Below are 26,642 nucleotides of genomic sequence, written 5' to 3'. Positions count from 1 at the left end.
AACACAGCCAGTGGATTGTTGCTACAACCGTCCCATCCACGGTAACACGCAACCTTCACGGTGCTCTCTACAGTGTTTCGTGAGCCTCTGGAGGCATGCTGTCCCCAACTACCTATATCTGCCCAAGCCAGTGCTTCATCGGGATTCCTGTCTCTCCCCACAGGTTCCCCCAGAGGGGAAAGGGCTTCAGGCGTCCCAGGAGGGAGCCCAGCCACATTGACACGCAGGGTCTCTCTTGCCTCATCTCACAACACACACTTCTTCGCTAAAGCATCTTACCGTTCTCCCTTCCCTAGTTCTGGAGGGCAAACCTGGCTGGCTATGGGGTACACACGGCTACAGCACGGTTAAAAAAAAAATTCACGTGCGTTACATAGCAGGAGTGCAAACACATATTATTTATCTTACACTGAAAGCCATTCCTGGCAGTGAACACAAAGCCTAATTATAGAGCAGTGAATCCCGCAGCCTGTGTGCACAGCGCTCTGGAAACAGCCATGACTGGGACTTCAGGCTGTCCCACCGTTGTCATAAACACACGCCTCCCGCGGGGGCTCCCGGCCTCTGCCAGCCGTCCCTGCATGGCAGGCAAGAGCACAGGCAGCAAGGCAGCTGGTCCTGCCTGCAGGGAGGCTAAGAGCACCGGAGCCCGGGGACCCGGTGCTGCCCGAGGAGGGCAGGAGCCGGCGGGGCCCCCCGAGCCAGGGGCTCGCCCTGGTGCCGAAGGGGGCTGGGTCCCGCCGGCCGCGGGGCACACCCCGCCGGCTCCAAAGTCCGCAGAACCAGCGCCCTTATCGCCGACCTCACCGGCGGGCGGGAGCGCGCCCCGACAGGCAGCGTTACCGCGGCCCGCCGGCTCCGGGCACGATGGTCCCGGGCCGGGCGCTGCCCCTCGCCCCCGCTCCCCCGGCAGCCAGGGCGCGCTGCGGCTCCCGAGCCACGCCGGGCCCGGCCCCGGCCCCGCGACGGGTGCTCCCCCGCGGGGGCCCCGCTCCGCTCCCGCTGCTCGCGGCGGGGCGCCGCCCCCGGCCGCCGCGGGGAGGCCGCGCAGCTCCGGCCGGCGCCGCCTGGGCCCCCCACGTCCCCCGCGGCCGTGCGGGGGCTGCCCGGGCCCACGCCAAGGCGGGCGGGCGGCCACCCTCCCCACGGGCCCCGCGCGGCGACCGGCCGGCCGGTCGCTCGGTGAGCCGGCAGGCCCTCGGAGCTGGGAGACCGGCCGCGCCACCTGCCCGCGGGGGCCGAGGGAACGACCGAGTCCCAGGCGCCGCAACCCCACCCGCCCAACCTGCTCGGCGCGAGCTCTCGATAGCCGCCGCGGCGCGGTCGCTGTCCCGGTCGCGGTCGCGGTCGCTGTCCCGGTCGCGGGGTGGGGCGGGAGCCGAGGCCGGCACCGCCCGCCCCCTCAGCGGCGCAGCCCCTTTAAATCCAACATGGCGCGCGCCACCCCGCGGCGGCCCCGCCGGCCTCCAGCGGTGCGGCCCCGCCCCCGCGCGCCGCTTCCGGCGGAGCCCCCGCCCCCCGCCTCGGCGCAGGCGCGGCGGCCATGGCGGCGGGGTTGTGCCGCGCCTTCGGGGCGCTCCTGCTGTCGGCCGCGCCGCGCTGCGCCCGGCTCCCCGCCCTGCCCCCCGGCCCCCCGCCCTGCCTGCCGCGGGGGGCGCTGGTGGCTGCCCGCCGCGGGCTGGGCGGCTCGGCGCCGCGCTGCACCACCGACCCCCTGTGGAAGTGCCGGGTCAAGTACACGGTGCGGCCCGTGGGCATGAAGAAGACGGGCGGCCGCGACCACACAGGTGGGCGGGCGACCGGGGGCGGGCGGGGCCCCGCGGCGGGCGCCCGGGACCGGCGGGGCGGGGGCGGGCCCGCCTGCAGCCGCTCCCCTGTCCCGCAGGCCGCATCCGCGTGCGGGGGATCGGCGGGGGACACAAGCGGCGGTACCGCATGATCGACTTCCAGCGGCTGCGCTACGAGGAGGGGGCCCCGCCACAGCCCTTCAGCGAGAAGGTCATAAACGTCCGATACGACCCTTGCAGGCGAGTGCGGGGCACGGGCTCGGCCCTGGGCCCAGGCGGTTGCGCCTGTGGTGGGCCCCCACCCACCCACCCACCGTGGGTTCCCCGTGCAGGTCGGCTGACATCGCCCTGGTGGCCGGCGGCAACCGGAAGCGCTGGATCATTGCCACGGAGAACATGCAGCCGGGGGACGTCATCAAGAATTCCTCTCACATTGGCAGGATGGCAGGTGCACGCCTGGGCCAGGGGCGGCTGCGCCGGCCCTGCCGGGGGCTCGTCGGCTGCTCCTTGCCCAACTCATCAGCTTCTGTCTTACAGTGTCAGCCAACGAAGGGGACGCCTACCCGCTGGGGGCTCTGCCTGTTGGCACGCTGATCTGCAACCTGGAGAGCCACCCTGGGAAGGGAGCGCAGTACATCCGGGCGGCTGGTGCGTCTCTGGGCAGGGGACCCACCGTTTGTAGCCAGGTTTGGCTTGGCACAGATGGAGAGGAGGGCGGGGGGCACCACTCTGGGTGGCCAGTGACAGGGAGTTGCTGTCCTCCCTTCTCCCCGTGTTAGGGTGCAAGACAGCCCTCCAGAGAGGCGGGGGCAGCTCTGCCCTGTTGTTTCCTGGTGATGCCTTGGGGTCCTGTCTCCAGGAAGAAGTGCTGCACAAAGGGCAACGGCAGGGGCTTTGAGGAGTTCCCAGCACGGGGTTGCGCTCGCCGCAGGGTGGGATACTTTGTCCTGCTGCGCGGGGCAGCTGCCTCCTCTCCTCTTGCCTGCTGCAGGGACTTGTGGGGTGCTGCTGAGGAAAGTGAATGGGACGGCCATCGTGCAGCTGCCCTCTAAGAGGCATATGCAGGTAGAGGAGCGACGCTGTCCCTGACCTGGCTGCCTGAGCATGCAGCTGTGTGTCCCCAGGGAGGCCTGCAGCTTTTCTCTGTCCCCTAGGTGCTGGAGACCTGCGTGGCCACGGTGGGCCGTGTGTCCAACATCAACCACAACAAGCGGGTGATCGGGAAGGCGGGCCGGAACCGCTGGCTGGGCAAGCGCCCGCACACAGGCTTGTGGCATCGCAAGGGTGGCTGGGCCGGGCGCAAGATCAAGCCTCTCCCGCCCATGAAGAGCTACGTCAACCTGCCACGGGTCCGAGCACAGGAGTGATGCTGGGGGCCAATAAAGCGTTCTCAAGTCCACCGCTGTTGCGTTACTGCTGCCTTTTCTGCATGGGGCCTCAGGGGGTGCTCTCCCCACGGGACACGTCCGGCTGTGTTCAGCCCCTGGTGGGAGTCGGGCTGCCAGGAGAGATGAGCGCGGGACTGTGGGCTGCCTTGGCTTGAGCTCAGGGTGGGTGGGGGTCTCGGTGGGGACAAACAGAGCTCTGCACAATCGTGCCAAGCCTGACTGCGGGACAGCTGGGCTCTTCCCCCACGCTCCGCTTGCGGAGCAGTGAAGGCAAGCGGGCAGCCATGCGGTAAGGCAGGAAGGTGGCTGCCCAGGCGACCTGCTGCGCAGCCGGGGAGCACAGACCTCGGCACCTCCCAGCCCCGGTAATGCCCTCGCTGCTCCCCAGCCCTCACTTCTGCCGCCGCTGCCGCTTTCCCTCGCCGTCCCCCCCCCCCCACCCCCCCCCCAGCCTGCTGCCCCCCGAGTGACATGCTGCGCCACCCCCGTGCCCCATATAGCCCCCAGCTCTCCCTATGCCCCCAGCCCCATGCGGACGCCGCTGCCCCCCGGTCCGGCGCTGCTCCAGCCCCCCCGCCGTCCCGGGCCCCTCCCTCCCCTGCGCAGCCAGCTGGGGCCGGGCCGCTGGCGGGCCAAGCTCGGCCCCAGCGCCCCTCCCGTCTGGGCGGGCCGCCACGCATGCGCATCCGCCGACGCGGAAGCGGCGTGGGAGCGGTGTTGGAGGTAACGCGGCGCGGCGCGGCCCGGCCCCGCGGTGGGGGGCGGTGGGCTGGGGACGGGCCTGGCGAGCGCCTCGAGCGGCGCTATCCTGGGGCGGTCCCGGGCCTTTCCTTTCTAGGGAGCCCTGCGGGAGGCCTCGGTACCGGAGCCCCGAGGTGAGGCAACCCGCCCTGCCGGCGAAGCCGGGGAGGGGCTGTGGCGGCCAGGCCGGGCAGGGCAGGGCAGGGCAGGGCCAGGCGAGGCGCTTCTCGGTGCCCTGGGAGCTCTCTCTTGGCCCGCGCTTAGAAGGAGCTTTATTCCTGCTGCCAGCGGGACCTGCCCACGCGAGCCCGCTCCCCGGTAATTGCGGTGCCGCGCCGCCTGCCTTTAGCCTGCGTGTCCCAGGAACCGGGGTGGCCGGGGCACGGGCCCCTTCCTGTACCGTGCTTCCAGTCCTGGTTGGGTGATGTGCAGCGGAGCCCCCCAGCGCAGGCTTGCGCGGGCGCTCGGGGCCAGCATGCACACTCCACCGGGCTTGGGGAGCTCTGTCAGCACACAGCCAGGCTTTACAGCTGAGCTTCCTGGAAAAACTGCCCTCCTTAGGCACCGCTGTCCGCAGCCCGTTTGACAGTCCAAAGATCACTATGTCCTGCCCTGTTATCTTGTTGCTGCATGTATGCTGTCTTCCAAGGAGAAAGTGAGCTATATCTCATACTTTAGTAGTCTTGTTGTGTTAGGAGCTTACAGCACTGACCTTGAGTGCAGCCAGTACAATAGCACGTTTTATTTGTTACACTGCCACGTTACAAGCACTGTGACTCACAAGATCATAGATTTCTAGCCATAGCAAAGCCCGTGCCTCAGCCACCTCTTCCCCTCTGTCTCTGCAGGCACATTTCCTGTCATGGTGAACGAGAGGCATAATGGCAACCTGCTTGTGCACCTGGGACCCAAACTGCAGGCCTACCCAGAGGAGCTGCTCCGGCAGCGGCGAGGCCACGATGGCCAGCCTGAGTACCTGATCCAGTGGAGTATCGTCAGCTTGGAAGAGAGAGCAGTGGGAGGCAGCAGTGCCTCCTCTGCAGAGACCAAGCCGGAGAACATCTCGATGTGGATGTCTGCAGAAGAGGTCTGTGCCAGCTGCCCGGCGCTGCTGGGCAAGAGGAAGCTGGAAGGGCAGTGGGTGAAAGAGGAGAAGGCAGCCAGCCCGTTCGCTGCAGCTGTCCCGCTGGATGAAGCCTCGCTGCTGGAGATGAAGGCTGATGTCAGGAGCCTGGTGCAGCGAGCTGGCCGGCAGATGGCTGAAACCGGGGCCCCCGAGTCCTCCATTCTCAACACCATCCATGTGCTGAGCGCGTACGCCAGCATTGGCTCGCTGGCGGGTGCCTTCAAGGAGACGGGAGCCCTCGACTTGCTGATGAAGATGCTGTGCCACAAGGAGAAGCAAATCCGCCGCAGTGCTGGCAAGATGCTGAGGGCCCTGGCTTCACATGATGCAGGTGGGGGCTGCTGCTGCTCAGTGCCACTGAGGAGGTGCTGCTGGGCAGCTGAGGGGTGCCAGTCCTTCTGTAGGTGTGGGATGCCTGGGAAGCAGTGTGTCTCGGGGCTTGTTGGCAAAAGGGGAAGAATCAGACTGGAGCTTCGAAGCGGCTCCTCGGCCGTAGTTGTGGGGGGTGCTCTAAGACTTGGGAGCTCTTTCCCCTGACAGGTTCCTGGGCTGGGATGCTGATTAACTGTTAGGAGCGTTAAGGGATGTTAGGGGTGGCTGTCTCCTCCAGCAGGCCCAGCACCTCTCCTGCCCCACCACTGGAGCCCAGCCCAGGGATCCAGGGTCCCTCGGGCTGAGGGATGCAGCTGCCACTTTCCTGTTTGCAGGTTCAACCAGTAGCAGAGCTGAGCGCCCATCCCAGAGACACACAGACACACACAGGACACTGACATAGCTGGCCACAGGCAAGGCGCTGCCTTCAACAGCACGTACATACGGGACTCACATAAACATAAACACAGATGGCCAAGTCCCCTCCTCCTCTTCGGCTGGCAGAGACAGAAGGTCACTTGTGCCAGCACGCACAGCACTCTCCAGGTTCACAAGCACACACACATTCAAGGATCCCTTGAGTACCAGCACGGCCCCTCTGCCCGGCACCCCTGCCTGGATCTGAGCCCCCCTGCCTGGATCTGAGCCCCCCTGCTTGCCAGCTGGTCAAGCCCGATGCTTGCTAGCATACACATAGCACTCAGATACTTGTCCCTCATGCAGTCCACATTCACAAGTCCCTTTGGACTTCTAGCACAGATCGCCACCCGCCTCATACCCTGGCCTGGACCCAGGGCCTCCTACTTGCCAGCTAGTCCAGTGTGAAATCTTGTTAACTAGTTACACGCACACCGCATGCACAGCAGGATTGAGGAAAATACAGATGCTTGCCCTCGCCACCCCCCCCACCCCCAGCACCAGGCACTGCAGTTCTGCTTCAGCTGCTGGTGCTGAGCTCCTCACTTGCCTCCCTCACAGTAACTGTTTTCTGAGACACACACCGTTCCCTGTGTGGGCCATGGCCGAGGGCCATGTGGCTGATGGCCAGTGGCTGATGGCCGAGGGCCCCACCCACTCCAGTCGCTAGCACTGAGACCCTCGCACTCGCTCCAGTAGCTGGCACTACAGGCCAGGGGCACCTACACCCCTGGTCTGACTCCAATAGCTGGCATCCAGTCCGCTCTACGCCAGTCTCCCCAGTAGCTGGCACTCCGGGCTCAAAGTCTGTGGGACCCTCCCCAGATCCAGAGAGCGATGGCCCCTCCAACTGCTAATGCCAGGACCCCCACTCACTCCAGTCACTGACACCACAGGCCGCAGGGCTCCCACACCCCCGGTCAGGCTCCAGTTGCTGGCACCAAATTCCACTCACGCGCATGCAGGTCTCACCAGTAGCTGGCACTCAGTCCTTGCAGCACACACATGGGATAGAGAGATAGTTAGGAAAGATTTAATAAGAAGGTGTAAGAAAGTAGGACAAACTGCAGCGATCAGGCGCAGGGCTCAGTCAGACAAGTGCACTGACAGGCCACGGTTTACACACGACTGGCCCCTTTTATAGCCCTTTCTGTGCACCCCCATCTGTGTTCCTTGCCAATTCACTTCCCATGCACATCACCACGTCTCTTGGCATAGTTCCACCGAGGCCACTTCAACATCCTGGACCCTCAGGGTTACATCCTTATCAGTTGCAAAGTCCCAGTTTGCCTGCAGTTTCTTCATAGCCTGTCAATTAGTGCAGCTGACTGGGTTTGTTTCTGATTATTGTCTTTGTTAATGGTAATTGGTCAGGTTTTATGTCTCTGTGTGTCTGTCTCTCTGTCTCCCTCCCTTTCCTTATCATCCCAATTTGACAAGGTCCTTAGATAATCTTACTGAAAAAATAATCATTCTCACACTCCAGATGTCCTTACTAATTAGTGTGACTGACCAGATTTGTTTCTCCTCACTGCCTCCACTATCATTTGTCAGTCAGGTTTGTGATTCTTTATGTCCTTGTTTATGGCTTCCTTCTTACTACCCCTTTTTGCAGTGAAAAGGTCCTTGACCGGATACGTTTAAAGGAGCAGACTATCTCCTTCCACATACCCTTACCATGAAGACTTGGCAGAGCCCTGGTGGGTAGAGGCCTGGTCCTCACCCAGTCCTCTCATTTGAGAGGACCTGCCATGGCTTGGAAGTGCCTGATGAGGCTTGGGTACACCTGGAAGGTTGCTAGTGGTGGTGTGTGTCCCACAACAGATCTGGCTTTCCCTGTCCTAGTGCCCGAGTTCATGTGGCTCTCCAGTGGGGCAGATGGGGGGCTGATTCAGGCTAAAACTTAACTTTTTTCTTCCCTGGAACCCTGTTCTGGAGACAGTTATTTGGGACTGCTGCTTTGGGGGAATCTTGCAGCTTTAGGGGTGGAAAAAATGCAGTGTTATTCGGTGGAGCAAAATGTTGCCAATCCAGATTAAAGGACAGAACAGAACATGGTTCTAGGTTACACTGAGCAGCAAAGCTGTTCCTCGCCTGCAAGTGTCTTGCGCAGGGAGGGTGGGGTGAGGGTTATCTTTAGGGGGCCTCAAGGGTTTCTGTTGTTGCAGGGAGCTGGGCCTATGTCCTGCTGTCCCTGAGCCAGCAGGATGGCATTGAGCAGCACATGGACTTCGACAGTCGCTACACCTTGCTGGAGCTGTTTGCTGAGACAACATCCTCTGAAGAGCACTGCATGTCCTTTGAGGGGATTCACCTTCCCCAGGTAGCGTCAGGCCCTGCCAGCCCTGGGCCTGTGAGCTTTAGGGGTCAGGAGGGGTGAGAGCAGGGGGCCAGAGCTGGTGTCCTTGTTTGGGACAGGAGGGTAGTCAGCAGTGGGCAGCTGAGCAGGACTGGGTATGGGGAGAGCTGGCACAGGATCTGGCTTGAGGCTGGGGGGTGGTGGAGAGACACATAGAGAGCCTTGTCTCTGAGCAGGGAGACGAGGGTGGGCTGAGAGGTCTCTGCTGATGCCGGCTGGTCCAGAGCTATCACGGGAGCCTGACTGTGGATGAGCTGGTGGCTCGGAGAGAGCTGGGGGCTGGAGGCGCTCTGCAGGCTAGAGTCTGACAGCTGTGCTTGTTGCAGATCCCTGGGAAGCTGCTGTTCGTCCTGGTGAAGCGCTACCTGTGTGTCACTTCTCTCATGGACAAGCTCAGCAGTGGTGCGGAGCAGGGAGGGGAGCAGCAAGAGTGCGCTGCGCCCAGCCTGCTCGCTGAGGAGAGGAGCCGCATGAAGCAGGAGTTTGAGTTCAGCATGGCTATGGCAAACCTCATCTTGGAGCTGGTGCACGTGATGGGCTGGGACCACAGCCACAAGCCAGAGCTGCTGCCCCAACAGGAGCTGCGACCTCACACCACCCGCTCCATCTTCCAGCACAGGGCCACATCCTGCACCACTGCTCAAGCAGCCCCCACTCCCCCACCAAAAGAGCCCAGCATCTTCAAGACACGCTCAGCCTTTCCAAGCCGCAGCAGCTATGTGGAGTATGTGCAGGCGAACCTGGTGTGCGGCATGCGGGTGCGCATGCTGGAGGACTATGAGCAGGTCAGCGCGGGTGACGAGGGTGACTTCCGCCAGAGCAATGACGGCACGCCACCTGTGCAGGTATCCTCTGCTGGGAGGGCAGGGGCTGTCAAGGGGCCTTTCTGCTCTGTTGTGCTGTAGGAAGCAGCCTTGTGTGGGAGCAGTGGGGTTGGGCTTCCCTTCCCTCAGCTGGGTGTGTGTTGGGCTCTCCTCTTCAGGTGTACTGGCAAGCCCTGGGCTGTACGTACTGGGTTCACTGGCACATGGTGGAGATCATTGGCCCTTCGGGGCAAGAGGAGCAGGAGGGCCAGGAGAAGGTGTCCACCCTGACACACAACCATAAACTGGCAGCAGGTGAGCAGCCTGTCAGCTGGGCCTGCAGCTTTTCTCCCCAGCCCTTCTGCAGCTGCACGCTGGCGCTGTAGGTTCTGCTGGTGCTGGGTGTTCGAGTGCATTGCCTGGCTGGTCCAGGCACTGTGGGAACAGGCTGGGGGAGCAGTGAGCTAGAGGTACCCATTTTGAGCATGTGCTTTTTCTGTTCTACAGCCCAAAGAGGTTCAAGTGAAGATGGTAATCCCCATCTCTACAGCTTCTGGGGTCTCCTCCCAGCATGTTCCCCCTCTCTTGCTGCCCTCCTGTCACCTCCCTTTCCTACAGCAGGGATGGTGGGGACCTCTTCTTGCCCAGATGGTCCGCATGAGCTCTTTCCCTGGGGAATGTGGAGTGTGCAGTAGAGGATGGGGGAATTGGCAGAGCTGACAGTGCCCTTCCTTGCTTTGCTCTCCTGCAGTTACGCAGCCGTTTTTCTGCAAGCCCTTTGGGGGGCTGTATTCCCTGCCTTACCTGGGGGAGCAGCCGACCAAGGCTGCAGAGGCCCTGAGCCGTGCCGAGTGGTGGGAGCTGCTCTTCTTTGTGAAGAAGCTGGAAGCACAGGAGCAGAAAGAGATCACCTGTCTCATCCAGCAGGACCAGGGAGAGCAGGTATGGGCCAGAGCCTGCAGTGGGGAAACGGGAGTGAGGGAGCGAGGGAGAACGTTAGGGAAGGGCCCGGGCCCGGAGGAGGAGACGGCAAGCGTGAGCTGTGCAGGGACAGCCTGAACGAGGCAGAAATGGGACTGAAATGGGAGGGTGAGTGGGGGATGGCGAAAGCGTGGGGAGCTGGGCACAGCAGAGGGGTGAGGAGAGATGAGAGGAAACGCAGTCTCCCATGACCCTGGAAGAGTGACTGTGTCCAGTGAGGTTTGGGTAGGCGAGGCAAGCCCATGGGGCGATTCTGCCGGTTGCAGTTGGGTGGTGAGTGCAGGTGGGAGGTCTGGTCTGGTGGTAGTTGGGCTGGGGACAGCCAGGGGAGGGTGGCACTGGGGAATGGCCCTGGGGGTCTCTGGCGGTGCAGCCTTTCTGTCTGTTCTGGCACTGGCCGTCACAAGGGGCGTGGGGTCTGTGGCGAGTCCGTGAGGGTTAACTTGACCCCATCTGTCCAGCTGTCGGAGGTGGATGAAGAAGCCCTGATCCAGCTGTCGGTACCTGCGGAGCTGGCCCAGAAGGTGCTGCGGGTCTTGGAGAAGCGGTGCCAGGGCAGTGCTCAGCGTGACCTGCACAGCTCCCACATCTATGCCAAATACTTCCTCGGTAGCGGGGCCAAGCAGGATGGCGGGGGGAGCACCGTGGTATCCTCAGAGGGTGCCGGCTGCAGGAGCACTGGCTCTGAAGCCATGACAGCCAAGGAAGACCTTTCTGCAGCCGCAGTGCCGCCCCGAGCCCCCGCTGTGGCAGTGAAGTCAGATTCCCAGCTGTTCAGCGAGCTCCTTGAGAGGGAAGGGCTGTTCTTCCCCGAGGTGACAGAGGAGCAGATCAAAGGTAATCTCCTGCTACGCGCTGGGGCACATGCACAGTGCTGGAGGCGGCTCCGTTGCCTCAATGGAGGAAGGCTCTGGGCAAGGCACGGGAGGCAAGGCACCTGGAGGTTGCCTGGGGAGGGGGGGCCTGTGGGTGCATGGCGCCCCGGGAGTTGCTGCCCTGACGCCTGTGTCCCTGCCTCCCTCCCACCAGTGTTGGGCAGCTCCGAGGGGGTGAGCGAGAGGGGCTCGCTGTCCAAGATTGCAGCCATGGTGGATGTGATCCAGAGCAGCAGCTCAGAGGTGGGGCTGCGCTTAGCTGGGCTCAAGCACATCATGAAGATCCTGGAGGAGGAGCCTGAGCCCCAGGAGCAAGTCGGCAAAGCCCAGGGTGGGCTGGGGACCAGGAGTGTTGGGTGAGCTATGGGGTGCTGCGCACCCTTCCTGCTGGCTGGGGAGGGCTGTGTCAGCAGGGTGGGGGACGGAACTGGAGGTGGGAGTGCGGGAGGTGGCAGTGGAAGCGTGAAGGCCGGTATGTCCCCGCGTGCTCAGCAAGAAGAGGGGTGGATCTTGTGTCCCTTTGTCCCAGGCAGTTTCATTCCTGGGGCTGACCCAGCTGCGGTAGAGCCGTGTGGGCAGGGAGAAAGTGGCTGGCGGGGCCCGGGGAGCCGGTGTGCCAGCAGCAGTGCGAGGCTGCTCCTCCTGAGGCGTCCTTTGCCATGCAGGGAGAAGCTGGTGAAGGTGGCAGTAGAGCTGCTGAGCACTGAGGTGGCAGAGAAGGCCCTGGTGGTGGTGACGCTGCGGCTGCTGGCCGTACTCATGGCGAAGTATGACTGGCGCATGCTGTTTGCCACGGAGGGCGGTGTGCGGGCTGTGCTGGCCTGCATGCAGCAGCACGCCTCCTCTGCCCTGGTGCAGCAGGCTGGCCTGGCGGTGAGCATGGCGGAGGGGATGCTGTAGGTGGGTGGGCAGGGTGCAGGCTCGCCCAGGTGTGGCGGAGAGGCCTGCTGCCCTTCTGACTGCTGTTGACCTTGCAGGCCCTGAAGGTGCTGGTGGGAGCTGTGGCCGGCGAGCCAGGAGGTGCCGGTGGGAAGCCCTTGCCCCTGAACCATGCTGACGCGCAGATGATGCGGGAGATCTTTGCCAGCATCGGCTCTGCCTCCAGCGAGGGCTCGGCAAGCCTGCTGAGTGCCATCCCTGCTGCCATGAGCACCTTGCAGAGGGTCCCAGGGTAGGGGCAGAGTGAGGACAGCATCTGGGGGTGGGGGGGACCCTCTGCATGGGGGGGAGCGGGCAAGGCAGGCAGGTGGCTTGTGGGTGCAGGGGAGGCTCCGTGCTTGGGGGAAGAAGGTGCCTGCATCGCTCTGTCCCTGCAGGGGCTCCTCAGGCGTGCAGAACGGCTTGCTGGTGGTGAACATGCTGATCGACAGCCACCGGGGCCTGGCGGAGCAGCTGGCAAGCTGCGATCTCCCCACGGTGCTGCAGAGCTGCTGGTGGGACAGGCAGAGCACTGGCTGCCCTCACGCCATGCTGGCCCTCAGTGCGATCAACCGCCTTGCGGAGCACCGGATACCCCTGGGCCCAGAGACGGCAGGTAGCGTGCCGCCCGCACTCCCTGCCATGCCATGGCCCCACGGATGCAGCGGGCAGGGCTGCCTCGTCTGCCAGGGCAGAGCACCCCGCTGGTGGCTCTCAAGCGAGTGCCTGGGCTGGGCCCATGTGTCCTTGTCATGGCAGGCAGAGAGGCCCCACTGGACCTGAGGGATGTGCCGACGCTTCTGGACGGCCTGGGGGACGGCACCTTGTCCAAGGACGTGGTGGTGGCCCTGGAGCGGCAGCTCTGCGGTGAAGGCCCCGTCCCCTCTGGCGAGGCAGCCCGGCTGCTGCAGGACCACAGGTGCTTCAGGCTGCTGCTGCACAGCTTTGAGCTGCTGGGGGCGGAGAAGGCTGTGAGCCTGAGCATCCTCAGGTGGGTCCAGGGGGATTTGGTGGGGGTCTGGGGCCTCTGCAGCAGGTGTGTGAGTGCTGGTGGTGATGCTGGGGGGACACAGCGCATGTTTGTGGGTCCTGATGGGGCTGATCTTCTTCACCAGGGGCAGGTGCACCCCAGCACATATGCGGCTGCTGATTGGGGTGTCCTGGGGCACAGGGCCATGTGGGGACAGAGCAGCACGTGCCTGGGTGCTGGTGGGGTGTCCGAGGTGCCTGGGGAGCCTTGGCTCCCAGTCCCTGTGGGGTGCCGGCCTTCCCAGTGGGCTGCCTCTGGCACCGCTGTCTGTGTGCCCTGGCCTGAGTGGGCCCCCTCCATCATTCAGGATCCTGAACAAGTTCTTGGACGGTTACCAGGAGGATGAGCTGCCCTGGCACGAGTGTGTGGAGCCCTGTTTGTCTTCCCTGAGTGCCCACAGCAGTGACCGGGAGGTGAGGGGGCCCGGGGACTCCCAGCAGGCAGGGGTGGCTTTGCTGGCTGTGCCGTGCATCGGCCGGGCCTGGCGTTGGTGAAGCGGGGTCCCCGCCTGCAGCAGCCCGGCCTTGTTGTGGCCAACATGCTGGGAGAGGTGGGGAGCGGCTGTCCCGGCTGTGGCCGTGGCCATGTCCCGATGGCTGATGGTGCCCAGCGCCATGCCCGGCCAGGCTTTCCTGGGCACTGCTGCGGCGTCGGGGTGGAGAGGATGGAGCGCTGCAGCACCCCGCTGCTGGGGCCTGGCAGGTTCCCGGCACCGGCCCGGCCGCTCACGGCTGCCTGCTCAGCAGGTGGTGCAGGAGGTCGTTGGCTTCCTGCACCGCCTGGCCACCGCCAGCAAGGACTGCGCGGTGGTGATGTGCCGTGTAGGCACCCGTGAGGCTCTGTCCAAAGCCCTGGACAAGCACAGTACGGCTCCGTCGCTGGCGCCAGCCCTGCTCGACCTGGTGATTGACTGTGAGAAGTACGCCAGCCTCTACAAGAAGCTGACGACGAGCATCTTGGCTGGCTGCATCCAGGTGGGCTGGGGGAGGCCCAGCTGTGCTGGGGCTCTGGGTCTTGGGGCCGTCCAGCTGTCCCCGGCGCCGAGGGGCGGCCTTCTGCTGTCTGCCTGCCGCAGCCCTGCGGTGGGCGAGGGGAGGAGGACCCAGGGCCCCCGGTAAGAGCCTCTCCCCATCCCGTAGCTGGTGCTGGGGCAGATTGAGGAGCACCGCCGGAGCCACCAGCCCATCAGCATCCCCTTCTTTGACGTCTTTCTGCGCAACCTGTGCCGAGGTGAGTGCGGGGAGCGGGAGCTGGAGCCCTGTGCCTGGCCCGTGCTGGCCTGGCAGCTGGAGGCTCCATGTGCTCTTCCCACAGGCTCCAGCGTGGAGGTGAAGGAGGACAAGTGTTGGGAGAAGGTGCAGGTCTCCTCCAACCCGCACCGGGCCAGCAAGCTCACGGACAGGAACCCCAAGACCTACTGGGAGTCGAATGGCAGCACTGGCTCCCACTTCATCACCGTCCACATGCAGTGTGGTGTGGTGGTCAGGTGGGGCTGGGCTGGGGGGCCTTGGGGCCAGGAGGGCCAGCGGTGTGCGGGGAGGAGAGGGCTTTGGGGATCTGTGCGAGCCCTGCCCCAGTGGTCCCTGTCCTGGGGGTTGCTGGACGTGGGCAGCAGCGCGTGGGGCTGGCAGGGGCCGGGGCAGGGAGGTGGGAACTGCTGGGCAGCACCGTGTTTGCTGTGCTGCAGGGAGATGAGCATGCTGGTGGCCAGCGAGGACTCCAGCTACATGCCAGCCCGTGTCATGGTGCTGGGGGGAGACAGCCCTGCCGCCATCAGAACTGAGCTCAACGCGGTGAGTCTCGCACAGGCTGCTCAGGCCATGGGACGCCACGGGAGCAGTGGGCTGGTCCTTGCTGTGCCCTGTGAAGGTCTCACCCTGGTGCCGGGGCCCTGGGAGGTGCCCCGCAGGGAGGTGGGGATGGCAGGAGCTGTGCTGTGGGAGCCTCCTGGCTGTAGGCAGTGGGTGCTGGAGACGTGGGCATGGGCAGCCCTGCAGCCCAGTCTGCAGCAGGCTGGTGTGCTGGGGCTGTGAGGCAGAAGTGGGGCCCCAGCGGGGAGTGCCCTGTGGCTGCGTAGGGGCTGCTGAGGGGGACAGAGGCCATGGCTTTAATGGGGGGTGGCCAGGGGAGCATGCAGGGGGGCTGGCGCTCGCTGCCTGGCGTGCTGAGGGTTCGCTGTCTGCCTGCAGGTGACCGTCCTCCCCTCAGACAGCAGAGTGATCCTGCTGGAGAACATGACCCGCTTCTGGCCCATTATCCAGATCCGGGTGAAGCGGTGCCAGCAGGTAGGGGAGCAGGGGGCCGGGCCAGGGAGCTGGCAGTGTGGAGCCTCAGGGCCATGCCTGAGGAGCATGCTGAGGGTCCCGCTCTCCCATAGGGCGGCATTGACACACGTGTGCGTGGCATCGAGGTGCTGGGTCCCAAGCCCACTTTCTGGCCCATCTTCAAGGAGCAGCTGTGCCGGCGGACGTTCCTCTCCTGCACTGCTCGGGCTCATGCCTGGTGCCAGGAGATCTGCCGGGACCGGGGGCGACTGCTGCAGCTCTTCGGCAGGTGAGTTGTCTCCTGGCTGCGCCATCGCATCCCCGGTGTCCCAGGGCCTGGGGGGATGGTGCTGGCAGCCCGCAAGGGGACTGCAGGGCCAGGAGAGGAGCAGCCGGGTGTCCTGCCTGGGCAGGGAGGGGGCCTCGCTCCTCCCTGACCACCAGCGGTCCCAGAGGGCCAGGGCCACCTTGGGGTCCCCCAGGTTTAAGCTGGGCACGTGGGCACGGCTAACCCACCAGAGAGGTGCCCCGCAGGGGCTGGTGCGTCATGACCTGGCGGAGGTCGGTCAGGCACAGGCAGGATCTCGTGGCCAGAGGCACCACACAGCCCCCCAGTTTGGCGGGGGCCACGAGGGCCCCGAGGCCCAGTGCAGGCAGGGCCCGGGGGCAGCGAGGGACCCTGGCTGCTGGGGGCAAGTTGGGCTGCTGAGCCGTCGTGCCTGGCAAGGGGCAGGGCAGGGAGTGACCACCACGCTCTGCTTTCCTGGGGGAGTCCCCCCGGCTGTCGGCAGGTGCCCAGCAGCTGTGTGTGCTGCCCGGTCGCTGTTGCAGGCTGAACCGGGCGCTGCGGCACGAGCAGGGCTTTGCCGACCGCTTCCTTCCTGACGACGAGGCGGCCTGGGCCTTGGGCAGGACGTGCTGGGAGGCCCTGGTGAACCCCTTGGTGCAGAGCATCACCAGCCCAGGTACCCTGCACTCTCCCTGGCCCGTCCGCACCGTGCCCCAGGCTGAGGCACCCCGCTCTGAGTCTGGTTGGCCTCGCAGACCCCCACGGCGTCAGCCCCCTGGCCTGGCTGCTGAGCGAGTACCTGGAGAGCGTGGAGCCGCCCCGCCGCGCCACGAGCCGTGGTGCTGTCTTTGGTTCCCGTGTGCGGCGCCTGACCCAGCTCCTGGTGCACGTGGACCCCAGCGGCCCAGAGCCAGAGGAGGCAAGAGCAGCTGGTGAGCAAGGGGCTGCCCTCCCGTGGGGCTGGGAGGACAGTGGTCCAGAGTGCCAGGCTGCGGCCGTGGGGATCTGCTGGGGAGCTCTGGGGAGGGCCCTGTGGCACAGGAGGCTCCCAAGCCGGGGGAGGCTCGTGGCCGTGCCCCTGCAGTGGCCCTGCTTCCCCGGCATCTCCTCTGTCCTGCGTCCCCCGAGAGAGGGGGAGGCTGCTGGTGGTCAGTGTGCGGAGCCTGCCCACGGAGCCACGCTGAGCCCAGGGTTGTCCCTTGGCAGGCGGGAAGGAGGGGAAGAACAAGGAGGTGCCGGCCAGGGCTGTGAAGGCAGTGGTGGAGAAGTCGAGCAGCCTGTGGGGCATCTCACAGTGCTGGCGTGGCGTGGTGCAGCAGCAGGTAGAGCTTGGAGGGCCGTCCGTGGGGGCCAGAGAGGGCATGTGGGACCCTGCACCGGGCGGGTGTAGGGGGGAGCGGGGCCTGGCGGTGCCCTGGGAGCATGGGGAGGGCGCAGGGCTGTTCCTGGCCTCTGTGGGGACAGCCCTGCTGCGCTTGCCGGCCTGGCAGGGCTCAGGTGTCAGCCTGACCCTACGCCCAGGCTGGTGCTGCAGGCTGGGAGACAGGTACAGTGTCGGGCTACTTATTTCCTGCTGGGCTGCTGCTGCGCTTCTGTCCTGCCCCTGCAGCCCCTGCCCAGCCCTCGGGGCTGCGCTCCCGCCTCGCCGCAAGCTCTCGGTAGCCCGTGGCAGCACCGGGGCCTCTAGTCGGCCCCTAGCTGGGACCTAGGTGGTGTCGGCAGTTGGTGTTGGCAGAGTGAGGCTGGGGCTGCAGACGTTCCCGCGGGCCATGGGCGCGTCCCGCTGCAGGGCTCACCCCTCTCCTGGCATGTCCCACAGGTGCAGCGGTTCCTGGAGGCGGCAGGGCAGGCGCCAGACCTTGTGGAACGATACTGTGGGCTGTACCAGCGCCTGCGTGGTGCCACGGAGGAGCTCTTTGGGCAGCAGGCTGCCTTTGTGCTGGCCCTGGGCCAGGGCTTCGCAGGGGCTTTGCTGCAGCTCTCCTTCCTTACCACCCTGCATGTGAGTCGAGGGAGCGTGGCACCAGTGCTGGGGTCCCGGGCGCAGGCTGGGGAGGCCGTCCTGGCGCACGGCCTCGGGGCAAGCTCTGGGTGGGCAGTGTCCTGCCCTCTTCCCCCCCCCCGAGCCACAGAACCCTGCCCTGCGGTGGCCCTGGACGGTGCCCAGCTGCGGGTGCGCAGCGCTTGTCACAGCGTGGCCCCAGCCCCAGCGCGCTCCTGTCTCGGGCTGGTGCCTGGGCACCCTTGGCCCCTGCCCGAGAGCCCCAGGGTTTCCCAGCTGCTCCCCCCAGGGACATTCCCCTAGCCCAGCCCTGCGGCCACTCGGTGAGCCCCCTCCACAGCCAGCCCTGTCCCTCTGCAGGTGAGTGAGCAGTTTGCCCGCTACCTTGATGGGCAGATCCAGGAGCTCCACAGGGCTGCGGGCAGCGCAGGGCCGCTGCAGTGGCTGCAGCAGATCCTGGAGCCCTTCGTCGTTTTCAGTGGCCTGGAGCTCGCCCACACCTTCGAGCACTTCTACCGGTGAGGGGTGCCATGTCTCCATGGAACCAGAGGGCCTGGTGCTGCGTGGTGTGGTGTGGCAGGGGAGGCGCAGGCGGTGCTGAGGCCGTGGCTGAGCCTGGCCTGGTGTGGCAGTGGTGCTCCCGCTTTGCTTTTCCCGGCTCTGGCGTGTGGAGGGAAAGGCTGTTGAGGGCTTGTGGCCACTGCCAGTCTGCAGATGCACGTTCCCTCCCTGGCGACAGGGAGGGGAGACAGGTGCTGCCGGGCCCGTGCGCCTTGGGGTGAGGCCGGGGCCGTCTCTGTCTCCTGGCGGGTGGCTGATGGCCACGGGGCTTGGGCCGGCCCCTGACCTGACGCTGGCGCCTGTGGCAGGCACTACCTGGGGGACCGGCTCCTGGCGCAAGGGCCGTCCTGGCTGGAAGGAGCCATCGTGGAGCAGATCGGGCTGTGCTTCCCTAGCCGCTTCCCCCAAAAGATGCTGAGCAACTTGGCCGAGTCGGAGGAGCTCCAGCAGCAGTTTTACCTCTTCCAGCTGCAGGAGCAGGACAAGCGTCTGCTGGAGCTGGACACGGGCCTGGACGAGGTGAGCGTGCTGGTGGGGTGGGGAGGCTGGGGGCCACCCGCTTTCCTCAAAGGGATCCTGGGGCCTGTCCTGAGCTGCCCTCGTGTCCACCTGCCCAGGCACTGGGGACGGCCTCGGTGGTGGATGTGCCGGAGGTGAAGGTGCTGGCCCTGTCCCCGCACTGCTGGCCCGTTTCCCCGTTCTGCTACATGGATGAACCTGGGAGGTTTTTCTCGGTGGCCCTGAGCTCCCCCCTGGATGAGTTTGCCGACTTCTGCAGGCGGAGTGAGTGTCGCGGCAGTGGGTGTGCGTGGGGGGTCTTGCCGGGGCCCAGCCGCTCCACAGCAGGTCAGGCAGAAGCGGCAGGAGTGCTGGGGTGTGCTGGGAGTGCCCGGCAGGGCTGGCCCCTGGCCCTTGCGCTGATGCGGTCTCTGGCAGGCCAGAGCCAGCTGGGCTGGGAGTGCACGAAGCCCCGGCGGCTGCAGTGGACGTGGCTGGGCTATGCCGAACTGCAGTTTGGAGACTGCGTCCTCCACGTGTCCACGCTGCAGATGTACATCCTGCTGTGCTTCAACAGCGCCGAGGTAGGAGCTGGGGCCGCAGCGGGGTGAGGGAGGCAGCGGATGCTGGAGCGTAGCAGGGCCATGTTCTCCCCTCCAGCGGGGTCTCCAGTGGTGTTTGGGGCACAGGCCCCGCCTTGTTTGGCCAGGCCTCCAGCTGGTGGGTCTTGGCTGGCCGTTCCCCTCCCGCATCCTCCTGTAGGAGGTGGCTGTGGAGGCCCTGCTGCAGGCTACGGGGCTCCCTGCTGACCTGGTGCACCACGCACTGACACCGCTGACCCACGGCGAGGGCATCCTGGTGTGGAGCTGCACGCCAGGAGGTGAGTGTGGGGCTGGGGCACCCCTGGGGAGGCGCTGGTCTGAGCCCCAAGCGGGTGCTGGGGTAGGGGTGCATGAGCTTGTAGGCGAAGCAAGTGGGCTGGGGTGAGCGTGTCTGTTGGTGCTCGGGGCACCGGTCTGTGTGTCAAGCTGGGGCCTGAGGCCATGTGTAGAGCTGGGGGAGGTGTGTGGGGCTGGGGCTTGGGGCCGTGGGTCGGCGTGGGTGGTTGGGTCTCAGGTCTGTGTGTGGGGCTGGGGACTGGGGCCAGGGGTTGTGTGTGTGGCTGTTGCTTGGGGACAGGGAGGGGGCTGACACCTGTGAAGGCAGCAGCGGGAGGCTCAGGGTTGGGTCCAACAGCCACACGTGTGTCCTGGGGCTCCTTCAGGGCCCAGCTCAGGGCTTGGCTGACCCTGGGCTGGGTGCTAGCTCCAGGTGCGCTGCGGCTGAACCAGGCAGCCCTGGCCCATGCCTCTGGCCGCCAGCTGAGGCTGCTGCCCCGGCAGAGGTACCTGCGGGCGGAGAGGGCTGAGGTCAGTGCCCTGGAAAGGAAGAGGAACGTCCTCTGCTGCCTCATCACCCGCATCCTCAAGGTGGAGAAGCAGCTCCACATTGACAACCTGGTGTTTAGGGTATGGAGGGCTTGAGGGGCAGAGAGGGGCCGCCGGGTGCTGCGCTGCACTGTACTGCAACGTGGGGCTCCCTTGCTGCTGTAGGTGATTGATGCCTGTCAGAAGGGTGAGTTGGGTCCAGGGCTGCAGTTCCTGAGCTTCTGCTGCCACAGCGTGGACGTGCTGTCCTGTGTCCTGCACCTGCTGAACCAGGGCTATCTCCGGCGCCAGGAGGAGAGGCCTCATGTCTTGGAATACATCTCTGCTGAGCCCACAACACCCCCTACCTCCCACGTCCAGCCCCAGGTTGCCTTCCAGACTGTAGAGATCAAGATGGCACCAAGCCCAGCCTCTGCTGAAAGGAGACAGACTTTTTCTACCTTCAGGTAGACAAGGACTTGGCTGGGCTGGGAGAATACAGGCCGGGTCCAGTCTGTCTCTTCCTGAGTACTTGTGGTTTTATTTTAAATAAATAAAGGCCCAGTTTGTAGTCTGTTGGAGAGCTCAGCTGGCCCATGGCTGGGAGTGTGGCCAGGTCATACCACTGGTTGCTGTGCCCTGACAGCTGTGCTTGTGGGAGTGGTGGTAGTAGCCACACCCTGCCCCCTCACTTTGTTCTCACCCAGCTGTGCTGGGCCATGCCCTCAGGCATGGAGGGACACACACTCCCCCCCCATAATGGTACCAGCATTAATTTATTAAAATTAATCCCGAAAAGTAACCATACAATAAATTTAAAAAAAATAGAATCTTGTAAAAAAAAAAACCCAGGTGCCCCCATGCCACACCTCCAGCTGGCAGCACCATGGGGCAGGTCTGGTCGGGAAGGGATGGGGAGATGAGGGTGACCCCCAGCAGCCTGGGGACAGCCTCAGCAGCACTCTGCCAGCCTCAACAGCAGGGCTGCAGTGGGACTAGAAAAGCTGCTGAGGCTCAGCCCCGCAGGGTAGGGCCGGGCACAGCAGCGTGGGGCTGGCAAGGGGCGGTACAGGGTTGGTGGGCCCTGCTCAGCACCTACCCCCTCCCACGAGCAATCCTGCTGGCTCCAGTGCTGGGGAACCTGCCTGGGCCCAGCCCAGCTGGGGACCCGGCTGGCTGGGGAGCTGGCCTGGCGGGTGCATCTATGGGAGAGCGGGGCCCGGAGCCCTTTCTAGGTTCCTGTTGACTGGTGCCAACCCTTGTCCCAGGCTGCTGTTGGGGTCATGGGAGGCAGATGGCATGGTGCCCTGGCTGGTGTTGGAGGGTGTGCGGACCCGGTCTCACTGGCCTCACCTTCACGGGTCTTGGCCCACAGGGAGCAGCGCGGGTGTGGTATCTCCCTCTGCAGAGCAGGCAGGGGCTGGGCCGCAGAAGAGAGGGGACAAGAGCATGTCCATTTCTCTGTCTCCCTGTCTCCTCCTGCGACCCTCCGCAGCTCCATCCCAGGGCTGCCCCTGCGTCTCACACACTCTTCGAGTAGCCAAAGATGCCCACAGGGAGGTACTTGACGTGCGTTGGCCACTGTGCTGCCAGCTGGAAAAACTTCACATCGTTCCACTCCACCCCATCTATGGAGACTGAGAGGAGAGGGTGCAGTGAGGCGCAGGCCCGCCACAGGCAGCCTCTGCTGCTTGGTCTGACACCTACAGCTCCGTGGGGCTTGCACCTCCCCTCACCTCGCAACATGGTGTTCTGATGCTTAGCTGTGCAGATGAGGCGTGTGATCCCTTCAATGACTTGGCTTTTGGGCTCCAGGTCCTTCTCTTTTGGTTTCTTGCTCAGGAACATCACTGGGGGCCGAGGACAGACAGGACCAATGTTAGGATGTCCCCACCTGGCCCTGGGTGGGAGCCCTCACCCCAGGGCTGGCTGCACTGACTGGTCCTTGCTGGGCCGGGTCTCAGCCCTGCCCTCCTGTGGGCTCCCCCCCTGCCTTTTTTGCAATGGACTATAGCCCCACAGCCGGAGAGCACCCCAGGGTGGGCTTGGTTACCTTTCTTGTTTTTCTCCTTGGTGACCACGGTCATGGCCATGGTGCTAGGGGGCACCAGCTCCCCTGTGCCGGGGATGCGGCTGACCTGGAGTGAGCGGAAGTTGCTCTTGAGTGTGTTCTTGATACCCGTCTCCCGCTTCTCGCCCTCCTTCTTCCTGTCCAGCCCTTGTGTTGTCCAGTAGTCCACCTGCAGGCCCATCACCTCCACACCAGGGCTCAGAGACCTGGGCAAGATAGGCAGCACTGTGCAGCACACGGGTGCTGTCCTTGCTCCTCTCCCTCCCCATAGCCCAGCTGCAGCCTGCCCTGGGAGCACGCTGGCCCAATAACCCCAGGATGCAGCAGGCTGGCCAGCGAGCACCTCAAACCCCCCCCACCCTAGCACCCACTGCCTCAGACTGAGTGGGGCTTCCTTACCCAGCACCTGAGAGGCCACTGCTGACAGATGGGGAGGGTGGCGGGGTGCTCACAGTCTCCTTGCCATAAGGGGCTGCTCCACCGGTGGCTGGCGCTGAGCTCAGCAGGGAGGGGGTGCAGACTGTGGCATCATCTGAGTCCACTGGGGAGGAAGAGCGTGGGTCGGGGTGGGGGGACTGGGGGACACCGACAAGGGCCTCCCCACAGTGGAGAAGGGAGCCAGGGACTGTGGGCTCCCAGGGACTCACCAGAAGCGCTGAAGGACTGCTCCACCAGGCCCACCTTCACCACCTGCAAGGACAGACAAGTCAGATGATCCCCAGCATCAGCAGGGCTGTGCACTGCCCCTCTCCCCCCAGCCCCAATTGCCCGCTGGTCCCTCAACACACTCACCCCCACAAAGGGTACAAACTTCTGGCAGGAGTCCTCATCGGGGCTGCACAAGGAAAAGAGGCTGGTCAGGGTCTGGGTGTGCTGAGCACCGAGTGCCATGCGGCTAGCCTTGTGGCCCAGGGACCCCCAAGCTGGCAGGGGCCAATGTTGGCTCACAGCCACTGGGACTGTCTCCTTACCCTCCCTCCCACGGGACCCCCTGTCCCCGACATGGCAGCACAGGGCACACTACACAAGGAGGCAAGGAGTTGGCCCCTCCGGTGCTGGGAGAGGGCTTGCATGCGGGAGGGCAGCCCTGCCCCGCTTTGGAGTCACGGCTCCTCTGCACAGCAAGAGGGATGGATGCACATGGGGGTAAGAGGGGGGCCAGGCAGCGGCACAGCAAGCACAAGCCAATACCTGATATAAAAATCAAAATAGAGACTTCTCTTCCTTGGGTGCCAGAAACCAAGAGAAGGGAGAGGTGAGAGTGCAGCTGGAACACGAGCGTCAACCCCCGGGGCACAGTGCCGGCTCACGGCCCCCAGCCCAGCCCAGCCCTGGCAACCGGTCCCCACCGTTGGTGCTGCCACAGCCCGCAGCTGTTGGAGGGGGCAAGCGCACCAGCGGGTGACGGGGGATGGTGCTGCAGGCCTCTCACTGTGGAACCCCAGCTCCCCTCAGCACCATGCTGCTCGCCGGCAGAGTAGAGAGTGGGGCCTCACTCGCTTGTCCCCCGTCTCCCACAGCCCTGTCCTGGGCACAGCCCAGACTGGGGCCACACGAGGCAGGACAGGCACCTCGGGGCCATGCTCACCTCTTCTGCTTGTACGTCAGCATGGCCTCAGAGATGGGGAGCTGGTGAGAGAGGCTGGCTCCGGCGATGAACTGGGCAACGCGGCCTGCAATGTCCACAGTGTCTGTGGGCGCAAAGAGCCGTGAGGGCCTTGGTGGCAGCTGGGCTCCCCTTCAGGGCACTGCTGGCCCCAGCCTGCCCTGCTCCTCACCTGCGATGGGTGGCTCAGCCCTGCTGAACAGCTCCCGCCATGCTGTGTCCAGGAAGAGAGTGCTGTATTTGTTATCCACCGAGGCCAGGTACTTGGCCAGAGGGTGAGAGCCTGTGGGTGAGAAGGGTGACATTGGCTCCAGGTGGGGGAGCCCGGGTTGGTGGGAGAGGACAACCCTGGGGCCGGGCTCATAGTGGCTCTCACCCAGTGGCACAAGCAGGAAGCGAAGGTAGTTGAGCCAGTCGGGTGTCTTGCTGGCCAGCTGCTCCACAAAGAAACGGAGGACAACACTCAGGTAGCTCTGGTCCCCCGCCACCACCACCTTCACCGGGGGGGGCATGTGGGAGTTACAGTTACAGCTGCCAACGGGAGAGAAAAGGAGACCGTGAGGGACGCGCAGTGGCTCAGCAGGCGGGTCTGGGGGCAGGGGACGTGCCCCACCAGGCCAGCTGACCCAGCATCAGAAACCCATTGCTGACAATTTCCAGCTTGCTGAGCACTGCTGTGGGCACAATCAGCACTGGGATCCCCCACTTTCCCCAGGGCCTACACTTGCTCATATAGTTGTGTCCACAATCCCAAAGGGTCCTAACGAGCCCTGGGGGAGCCAGAGCCCTTCCCAGCCCTTCTCTACAGTCATAGGGAGCCGCCTGGCTGAGCCCAAGCTGTACTCACTATCGCTGGATGCGGGAGACGGTGGTGTTGAAGGCTGCCTGGATGTCCGCCACGGAGCAGGTGGATACGACCAACTGCTTGTGTGCCTGGAGCTGCTCACTCACGTACTGCCAATGCAGAGAGCTCGGGTTAAGGAACCCTGGGGGGCCATGGCTGTGCTGGCCAGCACCAGCCCATGCCTGCCCTGGTGCCCCCTGCGATAGAGCTGGGGCCCCTGTCCCCACCCATGCCGTGCAGGGAGGCTGAAACCATCAGGTCACCCCTGGCTGCATGCCCGAGCATCCCCGCTCCTCCTAGCTCTGCTCCAGGGAGCTGGCTGCCCCAGCCCCCTGCTCTCACCTTTGAGCACAGCAGTCACCACCCTGCGATGGCAAGGGCAAAACTGTCCCAAGAACCAGGCTCTCCTCCATGAGATAGAGGGTTTGGTCCAGGGACCCTCTGATTTAAATCCTGCCATCCCACAGCAGGGCCCCACTCTAGGCTCAGTCCCCCTCTGCTCATTCCCTTCTCTTGCTCTCTCCCACTGTGGCACTCCAAAATCCTTCTGTGCCTCTTCAGGTGTCTGCATGCAGCTGAACAGTGGTAAAACAGGCAGTCATGCTAGACAAGGGAGCTTAGAAGATGCCATGACAGGGTCTGGGAATGGGCTCTAGCTCTTGCCCATCAGGAAGATGATGGACAAGAGCTAGAGCAGGAACACGCCAACGATACGCGGCTTGGGTCAAGACTCCACCACCTCTCACTGAGAAGCTGTTTCTTCTGCCACAAACCCTGCCTTAATTTTCCAGCACTGTTTCTGGATGTCAGATGCAGCTGCAGGATCCCAAAGGGGTCTCACCAGTGCCAGTGCTTTATGTAACTGCTGTTTGCATGTTTGCACACACGTACATGGCCCTGCTCACCTTCAGCAGTCAACTCCTCCATGCATTGGGGAGGCAGGTGCTTGTCAGGGGCTGGGCCCATCCTCACATGGACATGATGGTGGTCAGGATGAGGCAGGAAGGCCTCACATGCCTCCTTGCCCAGAGACCCCAGCTCTGACAATGCAATTAATGCTCCCTGGGAGTGGCGGGCTACACTCTCCCATCTCTGAGTGGGAAATGGCACCTCTGCTGCTTCCCGGGGCCTGGTGCCAGCAGAGGGAGTCTGGCACCTCTGCCAGGGCACCAACAAAGCTCTGACCAGTGTGGTCACTGGAAGCCAGGACCAAGCAGTGAGGACACAAGGCACAGTCTATTAACCAGTCTTTCTGGGACTGCTCAGGACATCATGCTTTGAGGATCCAGCAATGCTGGTGTGTGGCAGATGACAGGGTAGACACACCAGACTCTCATGTATGTAGCTCAGCACTGTGAAATGCACTGTCTCCCTGAAAGAAGGGCCACATTGGGGGAGAGGAGGGCACCCTAGGACACCCTGCCATGGTTGGGACAATCCCCTGGGACCCTGCTTACAGCTCCCCCCATGCATCCAGCTCCCATCACACCTACTCACCTGCCCCTGCCACTCAGCGACATTCACTAGCACAATGCTCTCGGGAAGCTGCTCATCTGAGACTAGGATCTGGTTCAGCTGATCGTAAACAGATTTTCGGGGCACCTATGACAGCATCATCGTGAAGGTTAACCCCAGCCAGCTGCCTTAGCCGCTCTGCCCATGGGTGAAGGCCTGGCAGGGCTCTCGAGTGAGAAGCCTCCAGGTGAGGCGGCTTCCAGAGGGCCTCACCTGCGTGCTGTGCCATGAGTCTGGAGAGCTCTCGCTGTCCAGGCTGCTGGCGCGGCCACCCTGTCCCTTTGAGCTCTGCCGGTCCTTCACAGAGGTGCTGCGGGGACGCCACAACTGCTTGCTCTCTGCCTTGCTGTGAGTGAGAAGCAGGAGAGGCAACACTGTTGAGGAAATCCCATCTCCACCAACCCCCACTCACTCCAGGGAGCCAATGTGTGCCCTCTCAGCCCTGGCACGGGGCACAGACCCGCCTTACCTGGGAGACACAGCACTGGGGAGCTCAGCTTTGGTCCCGGGGCCCAGCTGGGCCAGCCTGTCCACACTGCCCTCCCTCGTGGCAGCCTCTGCGGGGGCCAGCCGTGAACATGTCTCCTCCGCAGCCAGCTCCTGAGGGCCACACACAGTCACTTCGCACACACCGCTCTCCCTGCCCTGCTCCCTGCACCCATGGGTGCCCCCATCCAGGATAGGCCTGGTGGCCCTGCTGGAGAGCCAAGGCTGCAGGGCCTCAAGGGGGCTGAGCTGCATCTCCTGCAGACCCTAACCCTCCTTCCACGCTTGCTGCTCTCCAGCCCA

At 64.3% G+C, this 26,642-nt stretch overlaps 4 protein-coding genes across 10 annotated transcripts in view; 2 read left to right on the top strand and 2 right to left on the bottom strand.

The window, feature by feature from the left end:
• The window catches only part of KLC4 (kinesin light chain 4), a 28,188-nt gene extending 26,748 nt beyond the window's left edge, over positions 1-1,440 (bottom strand). For 3 of the 4 annotated variants that reach the window (XM_076334860.1, XM_076334862.1, XM_076334863.1), the window contains exon 1: positions 1,286-1,440. The gene's annotated coding sequence lies outside the window, so the exon portion shown is untranslated. The remainder of the gene's footprint in view (positions 1-1,285) is intronic. The other variant, XM_076334864.1, reaches the window with a different exon arrangement.
• Positions 1,441-1,543: 103 nt separating this feature from the next.
• On the top strand, positions 1,544-3,186 carry MRPL2 (mitochondrial ribosomal protein L2). Its single transcript, XM_076335582.1, has 6 exons — positions 1,544-1,787; positions 1,886-2,027; positions 2,120-2,235; positions 2,325-2,435; positions 2,779-2,852; positions 2,942-3,186. Exons 1-6 carry the CDS (start codon positions 1,544-1,546, stop codon positions 3,152-3,154), a joined length of 900 nt encoding a protein of 299 aa, XP_076191697.1. The 3' UTR covers positions 3,155-3,186.
• A 684-nt stretch (positions 3,187-3,870) lies between these two features.
• Positions 3,871-20,439, top strand: LOC143158656 (cullin-9-like). Of its 3 annotated transcripts, none has more exons than XM_076334858.1 (30): positions 3,871-3,898; positions 4,765-5,373; positions 8,000-8,154; positions 8,517-9,035; positions 9,173-9,308; positions 9,745-9,935; positions 10,436-10,811; positions 11,004-11,205; positions 11,515-11,722; positions 11,827-12,020; positions 12,166-12,383; positions 12,527-12,758; positions 13,105-13,210; positions 13,544-13,771; positions 13,937-14,027; positions 14,112-14,283; positions 14,485-14,590; positions 14,987-15,082; positions 15,175-15,350; positions 15,893-16,026; positions 16,106-16,282; positions 16,557-16,672; positions 17,170-17,352; positions 17,713-17,870; positions 18,222-18,432; positions 18,531-18,696; positions 18,850-18,995; positions 19,174-19,291; positions 19,717-19,919; positions 20,004-20,439. In XM_076334858.1, exons 2-30 carry the CDS (start codon positions 4,779-4,781, stop codon positions 20,286-20,288), a joined length of 5,898 nt encoding a protein of 1,965 aa, XP_076190973.1. In that variant the 5' UTR covers positions 3,871-3,898; positions 4,765-4,778; the 3' UTR covers positions 20,289-20,439. The 3 variants fall into 3 exon arrangements, with proteins under 3 accessions (XP_076190973.1, XP_076190972.1, XP_076190974.1); XM_076334857.1 differs by having other exon boundaries at positions 13,541-13,771; XM_076334859.1 differs by lacking the exons at positions 3,871-3,898; positions 8,000-8,154 and having other exon boundaries at positions 5,329-5,373; positions 13,541-13,771.
• A 117-nt stretch (positions 20,440-20,556) lies between these two features.
• Positions 20,557-26,642, bottom strand: part of LOC143158655 (phosphofurin acidic cluster sorting protein 1-like) — a 71,694-nt gene continuing 65,608 nt past the window's right edge. The window contains exons 12-25 of one of the 2 annotated variants that reach the window (XM_076334855.1): positions 26,323-26,453; positions 26,067-26,199; positions 25,836-25,940; positions 24,342-24,448; positions 23,871-24,025; positions 23,667-23,777; positions 23,477-23,579; positions 23,080-23,112; positions 22,681-22,723; positions 22,536-22,578; positions 22,288-22,429; positions 21,871-22,094; positions 21,554-21,667; positions 20,557-21,454 (exon numbers count right to left, since the gene is read on the bottom strand). In XM_076334855.1, coding sequence (XP_076190970.1) covers positions 21,339-21,454; positions 21,554-21,667; positions 21,871-22,094; positions 22,288-22,429; positions 22,536-22,578; positions 22,681-22,723; positions 23,080-23,112; positions 23,477-23,579; positions 23,667-23,777; positions 23,871-24,025; positions 24,342-24,448; positions 25,836-25,940; positions 26,067-26,199; positions 26,323-26,453 — 1,560 coding nt within the window. In that variant the 3' untranslated portion in view covers positions 20,557-21,338. The remainder of the gene's footprint in view (positions 21,455-21,553; positions 21,668-21,870; positions 22,095-22,287; positions 22,430-22,535; positions 22,579-22,680; positions 22,724-23,079; positions 23,113-23,476; positions 23,580-23,666; positions 23,778-23,870; positions 24,026-24,341; positions 24,449-25,835; positions 25,941-26,066; positions 26,200-26,322; positions 26,454-26,642) is intronic. The other variant, XM_076334856.1, reaches the window with a different exon arrangement.

The sequence above is a fragment of the Aptenodytes patagonicus genome, chromosome 3 (assembly GCF_965638725.1).
Source record: "Aptenodytes patagonicus chromosome 3, bAptPat1.pri.cur, whole genome shotgun sequence".
Taxonomy (NCBI): Eukaryota; Metazoa; Chordata; class Aves; order Sphenisciformes; family Spheniscidae; genus Aptenodytes; species Aptenodytes patagonicus.
This window is presented reverse-complemented; position numbering and strand designations above follow the sequence as displayed.

Excerpts from the sequence above, each read along its gene's own strand:
- MRPL2 (XM_076335582.1), top strand. The coding sequence starts at position 1,544 with ATGGCGGCGGGGTTGTGCCGCGCCTTCGGGGCGCTCCTGCTGTCGGCC. Across the intron at positions 2,236-2,324 it reads TCACATTGGCAGGATGGCAG|TGTCAGCCAACGAAGGGGAC; the intron begins GTGCACGCCTGG and ends TCTGTCTTACAG. Across the intron at positions 2,436-2,778 it reads GCAGTACATCCGGGCGGCTG|GGACTTGTGGGGTGCTGCTG; the intron begins GTGCGTCTCTGG and ends TGCCTGCTGCAG.
- LOC143158656 (XM_076334857.1), top strand. The coding sequence starts at position 4,779 with ATGGTGAACGAGAGGCATAATGGCAACCTGCTTGTGCACCTGGGACCC. Across the intron at positions 13,772-13,936 it reads TCTTGGCTGGCTGCATCCAG|CTGGTGCTGGGGCAGATTGA; the intron begins GTGGGCTGGGGG and ends CCCATCCCGTAG. Across the intron at positions 18,697-18,849 it reads TGCCGACTTCTGCAGGCGGA|GCCAGAGCCAGCTGGGCTGG; the intron begins GTGAGTGTCGCG and ends GGTCTCTGGCAG.